The following is a 9928-nucleotide window of genomic DNA, read 5'->3' on the forward strand; positions in this document are numbered from 1 at the left end:
GCCATCAGTCTGGCCTGCGTGGGCCTGCACACGCTGACCCCGCTCCTGTGGCTCTCCGCAGGGACCTCTGTGACCTCGCGCTGTTAAAGCCCCTGTGGAAGCTTTTCACTCACATGGAGTACAGCCTGTTTGAGGACGTGACGCAGCCTGGCATCCTCCTCCCCCTGCACCGGGCCCTTACCGAGCTCTTCTTCGTCACCGAGAACCGTGCCCAGGTGAGGCAATGTACGGCGTCTCCTCTGGCCGGGCAGGAGGGTGGAACTCACGGGATGTCGGGCTTTTGGTAGACTTGCACAGGGAGTCAGATTTGGCCTACAGTCTGAGGTCCTCACCTCTCTGCAGCCTGGGGAGCCCTCAGGTCAGTACCAAGACTGTTTTGTCAGGCTTAAAGCTAGAGGGAAAAAAACCTGCCTTGGCCCAGCCCTTGACAACAGTGAGTTTTGGAAAGTAAAATGGATGAGTTCTTTCTTCTTCCTCCTCGTTTTTTCCCTCCCTTAGCACAATAGACTCATTGATTATGAGGGATGAAAGGGCCTTGCAGAGTTCATTAGTTCATTCTCCTCATTTTACACATGAGGAAACTGACCTGAGAAGGGGGGTCCTGCCCAGTCACCCTGGGGGTGAGTAAGGGGCAGAGCCAGACCAGAACCAGGCACCTGGCGACCAGCTCCTTCCGTGGCTATCAGGAGGTGGTACCGTGAAGTTCCTGGTGGAGCGGGTGGCGGTTACCCCCTCGAGGCTTCTGTTTCCATGGGTGGGGGTCCCCGGGTGCTGTCTGTGAGCTGCGCTGGGCTTCCAGCCCTGTGCTGACAGCCTGTGCTCTCTCCACAGGAGCTTGGCTTGCTGCAGGATTACCTGCTGGCCTTAACCACCGACGACCACCTTCTACGCTGTGCAGCACAGGTACCCTCGCCTCAGCAGAGCTGGACCTCTGGCTGCTCCCTTGGCGGGGTGACACCATCTCACCATCACCCAGGACACAGGGTCTCTGTGCACTGCATCATGAGGACAGAATGCTGAGTTTACACGGCACTTGTTCCAATTCAATAATTTCCTTTTGGTTTTCAGAGCGACTGGTCAAGCCCCATTTATCAGTGTCGCTCATATTAAACTGTGGGATCAGAAGATACCAGCAGGAATTTATGTCTTTAAAACCAAGACAGCCAGTGCCTTAAATTTACAGTCTGGCTGACCCCTGAAGTTTCCATAGTGTTAGGTTTCAGATATTTCTGGATCTAACTTGCTTCCCTGGTTGGAGAAATTCTCTTCTGACAGCTGTTTCGTCTCAGGACCCCTTACGCTTTTAAATTATCAAGGGCGCCAGGAAGCTTTTGCTTATGTCGGTTATATTTAACTACATATATGGTATTAGAAATTAAAACAGAAGAATTCTAAACATTTATTTATTTATTTAAAAATAATCCATTTGATGTTAACCTAAATAGCATGTTTTACGAAAAACAACTGTATTTTTGAAAACAAAAAAAAAATAGAAAGGTGGCATTTTGTGACACTTTTGCAGGTGTCTTTGATGTCCCACTTAATAGAAGACAGCTGGATTCTCGTGTCTGTTTCTGCCTGAGGTCTGTTGTCATCACACATTAGCCTCTGGAAAACTCCACTGTACACTTGTGAGAAAATGAAAGTGGAAGAGGCAAAATAACATCTTAGTATTATTGTGAAAATAGTTATTACCTTGCGTACCCCCTGAAAGGGAATCCCAGTGCTCCAGACTACACTTTGAGAACCTCTGACTTACAGAATCCTTGCCTATCAGTGAGCATGTGGTCCAACCCCCACATTGACAGATGGGGACACTGAGGCCAGAGAAGGGAGAGATGTGCCCAGGGCCACACCTCAGTGGGCCTCAAGCTGCGACTCCCAGCCAGAGCCCTGCCTGAGCACCCACCCTGTTCCTTGAAGCTTTCTCAGGGAACACTCTGTCCCTGTGAAAGAAGGGGTCTCCTTTACTGCTGCAGGCTTTGGAGTGTCTGCTTAGATGTGGAAACCCACCCATCAAATACAGAGGAGTTTGTGTGAATTCTCCTGAGACCCATAGACTGAGTGAAAACTCCCTTCTCTCCTAACAGATTCCTGCCAACAATGCCACCACCCTCACTGGCTTGGTGGCCTCATATGACTAAGTTTTGATATTGACAATTTTGGCACAGAAAGCTCAATATGGCAACATCACTGTGGGCTTCTTCCTGTCCACAGCCCTTATGTCCAGTCTGTTGCCTCCTCACCCTCATTCTGGCCCTCCCACGGCTGACATAGTGGACTAGGCCATATTCTGCTTCTTCTCCTTGTGTGCCACTTCACCCTGTCCCCGCCACCCTCCACCGCCATCCTTAGCGTGAAAGCCAGACTCAGCCTGGCTTCCTGGGCATCCACATCCCCAGTACTGTCCCAACTCTGGGTCCCCCAGCACTGCTGTTCATTTCTTGTGTGTGCCACGACCTTCTCCACCTTCGTGTTGTTCCCTTTCCCTAAAGATCTTTACCAGCAGATAGTACCCTGCGTCCACCAACCCCCTGCAGCATCATAACTGTCCCTCTCGTGGTGGCGAGGAGGTCTACCTTACGTTTGGCGTTTTCATGTGATCCCTGTAGCTTCGTATCTCTCACTCTAGCGTGGAATCCTCCAGGTGAGGGGAGCCACTCTGGCTCTTCTCTGCCCTCCTACCCCGAGTGCTCAGCTGTGGGTCTTGTTTGGTCAGCACTTAGTGAATGAACAAGTGAATGGTTCTTAACATTGCGATTACTCTTTCTCCCTCCCACAGGCTCTGCAGAACATTGCTGCTATCAGCCTGGCCATCAACTACCCAAACAAGGCCACCGTCCTCTGGAACGTCGAGTGTTAGCCCTGGTGTGGCATGCCTGACTCTGGCTAACCTGCCCACAGGGATCGTAGAGCAGACATCTAAACACATTCAGGAAAATTCCTGTGGCATCAGCGCCCGCTCTCCATGAGCTCCCACTTCCACTCCGATTGGAACACAGAGCAGCTGTGTCTCCAAGAACTCCAGTGTCACAGACTAGCTCACACGCACACACCACAGCATGTTGGAATAAGCAGAGCCATGTGGAAGCACTCAGAAAGGGCAGCCAGGAGGCCCTTTGGAAGGCTGTTCAAACCAGCCTTCTCCAGGGTCTGTCCCTGCAGAAGGCCGGGGAAGACTTGGAAGCAGCCTCACTGGGAAGAATTTGGTCTTAGTTGAGCTGGAACAGCCTGCACCTGCCTTTGGGTGAAGATGGAGTCCGCCCAGAGTCACCTTTCTCAGCAAGACCTGCAACAGCAGAGGCCTGGCATGGGAACTGCTCTTTTGCTTTGCCTCCTGAGACTGGGTGATCCAAACCGAAACTGGTGAGAGCCCTCCTGGCCACCACCGAATCCCCAGGCATTCAGTTCGGGACCCAAGCTGAGCCAGCGCCCCCTGCGGCCCAGCCTGCCCCAGAGACACTCGGAGAGAACAAGTGCCCTTGGGAACAGCCAGCAGCCGCCCGCTCCCGCACATCAGTCAGCCCTTTTTAGTTGTCGCTCTTCTAACATATTTCAGTTTGCACCTCGCGGTTTTAGAACAGAGCCACACTGACTCCCCTGAGGGGCCTCAGGGATGACCTCAAGGGGGAGAAACTGGGTTTGTGTAGAGGTAGCAAAACTCAAGGAATACTTTTAGCTTCTGTACCTAAAGACTTGAAGTGTTATCAAAGAAGATCTTATCTTAGGAATTTAAAAAAAAACAAACAAACATGATTTTCTTTCTGCCCGATGGTCGTTGGTGATTGTCCTGTCCACCTCAGGGACGCTGCGTGGTTATTTGGCTGTCACTTGTCTAGCAATAACTACATGAGTTCTAGCAAGTGCTATTTTACATTTTACTCTTCATGGTTTTAGTCTCGCCCTGAAGTGCTGATTATATTCTCTTTCCAGAGCCAAGCTTTGGACCGTAAAGCTGGGTTGGCATGTGGGCTGTGGGCCCTTAGTGGGACTTGTCGTCATGAGCAATGCCTGAGGCGACTGCCATTGCAGAGTGGGTGTCTGGACCCAACGCTTCTCCCACCACACAGGGCCAAGCCCAAGGAATGGTCTCCACAGCCAGGGCCAGACGTGGCCAGGGCAGCATTGCCAGGGCCGAGTGGCCCCTCGACCTCTGAAGACCCCTCTGCAAGGTTTGCAGGCGTCTGGATTGGAAGGGCCCTGAGACTGCAGGTTCTGGGGGCTCCTTACTGAAAGAGCACTTGCCTTCTCGATCAGGAGAAAAGGTACAGTGACCTTCTGCAGCCCTAGAATTAAATTCTTAGCCAATCCTGGGGTGCATCTGGAGCTGTCACGGATGGGAGGGTTCAAAGGAGACAGAAACAAATGGGGCGGGTCCTGAAACATGGGGACCTAAGGCCCACCACCCTGATGTGGCAGACTGGGCCCTGTCGCCCCACGCCGTTGGCACCTGAGTAGACAGGTGCTGCCTGCTCAGTGGAAACCCCTTTTCCATCCTCTGCTCTTTGCCAGCCGCCTGCAGTCCCATAGAAGGCCCCACAGTTCCTGCTGCCCAGACCCAAGAAGGTCTCACGGGGAGGAGTTTCCTGGGAGGAGACCGCAGAGAACAAGTCTTGGTGCTTGGGAGCAGAGGTTCCTCTGAGTGGGCTCAGAGTCCCTCAAACTGCCTGGGAGACAGGAGTCTGCGGCTCACTGCCTAGCCTCACTGTGCCACCGCCACCACCCCCACACTCACCTCAGATGACAGAGTGCAGACGTGGGGAGTGTCAGACCCCTGGGGCAGTTGCCACCAGCTCTGCTCCCCCTCCTCATCGGAAGATTATTTGTAAATAAACGCTGGACTCCTCCTAGCTTCTCTCCATATACCTCCACCCTCACCGTTTTGGTCTCTGTACTTCAGTTTGCCTAGAGCAAGCCTAAGTTTTCCCTTCACACACAGCTGCTGCTGTCTTCCTGCAGGGCCCTGCCTGGCCTGGCCTCCCTCAGTCCCGCCGCCACCTCTGCTTCCAGCCACTGGGTGGCGCTGCCGAGCCAGGGCTGGCTTCCTGTGGCCCTAGCAAGGCCGGGGGGCTCCTACTGCTCTTGGTCCCCAGTGAATGGAGAATCCTTGATTCTTCCCTACGAGGCAGCGCTGCCTAGAATGAGATAAAATCAGCCCAAATAAAGGTGTCATGGGAAAATGTGCCTAATCTAGAAAGAAATTCTGTTCCAAATCATATATACTGTACAAATACTGTTCCTAATGAGAGGAGTGACTTATTTTCATCATCGTTTTTAATTTGTTTTCTTACGGGTTTACAACTTTGAATTTTTCTTATTTGGTTGAAAGAAAGAATTTTGATTGTATCAGCTGGGTGAGTTCAGCCTGTAAAAAGGATGTTAAATTGTGAGTAAAATATGCAAATGAAGAGAAATATATTGTACAAATTCTATATAAAAAGAGTACAATTATGTGTGGACTTTTTTTTCCCCTCCTTCCTCTCCTGTGTCTCTTGTGAAGATTATATATACTTGGAGTTTCTACCAAGCCCACACTGATGGAATTTATAGAATCTCAAGGCCCTGGGATTGAAAGGAATCGTGATTCTCTAGCCCATCCTTGAGCGTTGCTTGAGCCAGTGTTAGCCTTCCCCTCCCACTCCCACCAGGCCTGGACTGCAGTCCCCAGTGAGGAGACGCCGCCTCCCTCCATCCCTCCCGGAGAGCTCTCCTCTGCCTCTACCTCTGCACAGCTCTTCAGGGTTTGTACACACATGGTGTCCCCCGAATCTACTCTTCTCCAGCCAGACACTCCCTCCCACCCCACCATCCTTTACTGCTTTGTAGCTCACAGATGCTGAATGCGGCCAGAAAGGAGGAGGAAGGCAGGGGTCAGATCATAGCGTCTCCTGCTTTTCCAGGGACCGGTTTCCTCCTTGCCTGCCTTTGGACCCTATCCCTGAGTGGTGCAAATGGTTAAAGCACTCGACTGCTAACTGAAAGGTTGGAGGTTCGAGTCCACCCAGAGGCCTTCAAAGAAAGGCTTGGTGATCTACTTCCAAAAAAATCGGCCGTTGAAAACTATGGAGCACAACTCTTGATACACATGGGGTACCACGAGGCAGAATCAACTCCACAGCAACTGGTTTACCAGTCTGACTAAACGTGGGGCTAATGGTCACCTGTCCTTCTCAGACAGGTTCCTGCCGCTGAGGACTGAGGCAGCTGCCCTCTCTCAGGATTTAGAGATCATTTTTATGGGGACTGAACTTCCTAACCTTTGACGCCCATTTGTTCGAGCCTGAGAGCGTCTGGCTCTTAGGGACAGGGACACATCCTCCTGAAGCCCCCAAAGTGCCTCCTAGAGAAGCCTGGGCAGGGTTCTGGCCCAGCCTCAGCTCTTAGCACCCCTGAGACCCAAGACGAAACTGGTTCCTGTGAGAGTCAGCGGAACTGGGCGCTTCCAGGGCCATGGGCTGAGTCTCCCTCTAGAGCCTGTTGCTGGCACGTCCACCCGTCACCTGCCGCCCGGGCCTGAGCACACTGGGGCTCTGCTCTGAGAAGCGGGTCTGGAGAACTTGGCTCCGTTTGCTCCGTGCATCTGTGCTGCCCTGCTGGCATGGCTGCCTTGGCGTGGCTAGAAGCAGTAACAGAGGTGCAGAAGGTCACCTGCGGAGACCAATTCAGAGGGTCGCCGAGGTAAAAGGCAATTTGAACCTGAACTTTTTAGAACTGAAAGGAAACCGTTCATCCAGCCAAGCCTCCTTATTGGATAAACAAGCTGTGAGGGGTCAGCTTGGAATCAAAGGGGAAGTGGTGGCAGAGGCAGACCAGCCCGGTCCTGATGCTGTCCTCAAAGCTGCCCCCACAGCATGCATGCATGCATTCACCCCACAAACATTTACCAGCAGTGTGCAGAGTGTTTGTTGGGGCTTCATGTAAACCACCCTGTTAAAGACCCAGGCTGTCAGACTGAGGCCAAAAGCTAAGGTTGGCAGGCACTGTTGATCACCAAACCGTGTTTCTTACCCACTCCCCTTTTTCCCTACTCACAAAATCCAGTTTTTTACAGGTAGTGACCGGAGTACTTTAACCTTGGGAAAGGTCGGACCTGCTATTAGCCCACAAAGAAAGTCATGATTGGTTGAAGTCACTCCTGGAGCCCTATTTCCCTCTGCGGGATACTCACCTCCCCAGCCCCTCTTGCAGCCAGGGTGGCTGTGTGACCCAGTTCTGACCAAAGAGAATTAGGCTGAAGTCGACAGGGAGGCTTGGGGGAAGGACTTTTGGCCTCACCCCTGCGTCCTCCCTTTGGCTGTGGTGTGAGAGCTGCTGGATTGCGCTGACAGCAGGCCCTCAGCCGTGGTCGGGTCGGAAGCATGCGGCTGAAGAGCCAACACACCGAGCCTGTTGGAGCAAAACTGTTATAGTCTGACTTCCTAATTACATCACTTGAGCGCCTGAATGAACCCTAGAACTACCAACATCCAAATGTGTGTGTGTGTGTTAATGTCTGTGGTTGGCTGGACCCTTACTTGCAGCTAAAAGCATTTCCAACTCAAATTTATGCAACAGTCTGGCTCCAATAGGTTGAAAAAAAAAGTCATAGCTCTCTTTGACTCATCACATTAATTTGAACCCAAACCAAACCAAACTTGTTGCTGCCGAGTCAATTCCAACTCATAGCAATACTACAGGACGGAGTAAAATTGCCCCATAGGGTTTCCAAGGCTGTAATCAGACTGCCGCATCTTTCTCCCATGGAGTGGCTGGTGGATTCAAACTGCCAACCTTTTGGTTAGCAGCAGAGCATTTGACCAGTGTGCCACCAGGGCTCCTCATTAATATGAACCCCCCCAAAAAACTACCAAACCTCATGCTGTCAAGTTGATGTCGACTCTTAGTGACTCCGTAGAACAGAGTAGAACTGCTCCATCAGGTTCCCAAGGAGCGGCTGGTGAATTTGAACTGCTGACTTTTGGTTAGCAGCCAAGCTCTTAACCACTACGCCACCAGGGCTCCATTAATATGAATGGTACATGTAAAATATGTAAGCATTCCTGAAATAAAAAAGGCTCCAGACAGTGTCTAGTCAAGCCACAGAGGGTGTTAAGCTGCAACCATGGCCAACATTCTCCTTTGTAGGGATTCTTGCGTGTGCAGCCTTGCTCATGCTCGAGGTGCCAGACTTCCACTTTGGAGGCACTGTCCCAGGATTCATTGGGACTTTAGCTGCCAGTTTAACCCACTCCAAACTAGCTTAATTTTACAAGAGAATTTATTGGCTCACAAAACTGAAAAGCTCAAGGGTTACATCTGTCTCCAGGTAAGGCTAGACTCCCGGGCCTCAAAGGTTTCAAATCCTATTTCTGTCTGTCTGTCTCTGTCTGCCTCCACTCCCACTCCCTCCTCTATAATCACCCTGCTCTGCTTCCCACCTGAGCTTTCCTAAGGGCAAAATACCAGGTGATGTTTCTCTGTCCTTTACAATCTGGCAGCTGACGACCACCAGCTCCCACTGGTGAGAGCCTTTCACTAGTTCTTCACGTGAGGCTTCTCCAAGCTATTAACTGATGTCTTCTAGCCATCATTTAACTTAAGTGTTTAGAAAGCTACTTGGGAGACCCTGGAGCAACATGACATCCCACGCTATGCCTGTGGAAAGCCCCATGCAGCCACCGTGAGCCACGTCCACACATCTCACACACTCAGCAGCTGTGCCAGGCAAGATGCCCCACAATGTGGCAGGCAGCCTATTAGTGAGGATAGAAATTCATCAAGCAGAAGCAGAGAGAAATATCAAAAACAACCTATTTAAAAACAAAAAGTTTAAATGGAAAAGACTGACCATAAGTATCTCAAGCAGATGCAAATAGAAAACCAGGGTCGTTTACTATCAAGTCTTGTAATTCAAGACAAAAAAAAACTAAACTGGACAAGAAGTCATTTTATTTATCAATATTTTCTGTGGATAGAGTCATTTGCAATTATATACACATATATCTATTGTCTTAGGCTGGGTTCTCCAGAGAAGCAAAACCGGTAAAGCATATAAATATATATACAGAGAGAGATTTATATCAAGGAAATAGTTCACTGGACCCAAATCTGTAGGTCAGGCTGTAGGCTTCTCCTGATTCACATAGCCACAGGGTCTGGCAAACCCAAGATCGGCAAGTCAGACAGCAGGACTCTGGCTCACAGGCTGTGAAGACTGATGAATCCCAAGATCAGTAGGCAAGACAGCAGGTAAGCTGCTAGCTCAAGTCCCAAGAACTGGAGGTCAGACGAACAGGAGCCAGCTGCAGAATCCAGAGTGAGCAAAAGCCCATGAGCCTTGCCAGAAAGTCCACTGTCTTAGTTATCTAGTGCTGCTATAACAGAAATACCATAAGTGGATGACTTTAACAAAGAGAAATTTATTCTCTAACAGTCTAGTAGTCTAGAAGTCCAAATTGAGGGCGTCAGCTCCAGGGGAAGGCTTTCTCGTCCCTGTTGTCTCTGCAGGAAGGCCCTTGTCATCAATCTTCCCCTGGTCTCGGAGCTGTTCAGCACAGGGACCCTGAGTCCAAAGGACTTGCACTCCTGGCTCTGCTTTCTTGGTGGTATAAGGTCTCCCATATCTCTCTGCTCACTTCTCTCTTTTATATCTCGAAAGAGATTGGCTCAAGACACAATCCAATCTTGTAGATTGAGTCCTGCCTCATTAACATAACTGCCACTAATCCCATCTCATCAACATCATAGAGATAAGATTTACAGCACACAGGAAAATCACATCAGATGACAAAATCGGACAGTCACACAATACTGGGAATCATGGCCTAGCCAAATTGATACACGTTTTGGACGGACACAATTCAATCCATGACATCCACCTATACTGGATTAAGGCCACACCCCCAAGGAAACTCCGCTTCACTGATTGGCTACTCACAGCAGATCCCAT

At 50.5% G+C, this 9928-nt stretch overlaps 1 protein-coding gene across 1 annotated transcript in view; it reads left to right on the plus strand.

Annotated features, from left to right (window-relative positions):
- ZZEF1 (zinc finger ZZ-type and EF-hand domain containing 1) overlaps positions 1–3491 on the plus strand; it is a 119593-nt gene extending 116102 nt beyond the window's left edge. The window contains 3 exon segments of the mRNA XM_023731139.1: positions 62–215; positions 832–903; positions 2783–3491. Coding sequence (XP_023586907.1) covers positions 62–215; positions 832–903; positions 2783–2863 — 307 coding nt within the window. The 3' untranslated portion in view covers positions 2864–3491.
- Positions 3492–9928: the final 6437 nt, after the last annotated feature.

Source organism: Trichechus manatus, unplaced genomic scaffold (genome assembly GCF_000243295.1).
Source record: "Trichechus manatus latirostris isolate Lorelei unplaced genomic scaffold, TriManLat1.0 scaffold00040, whole genome shotgun sequence".
Lineage (NCBI taxonomy): Eukaryota > Metazoa > Chordata > Mammalia > Sirenia > Trichechidae > Trichechus > Trichechus manatus.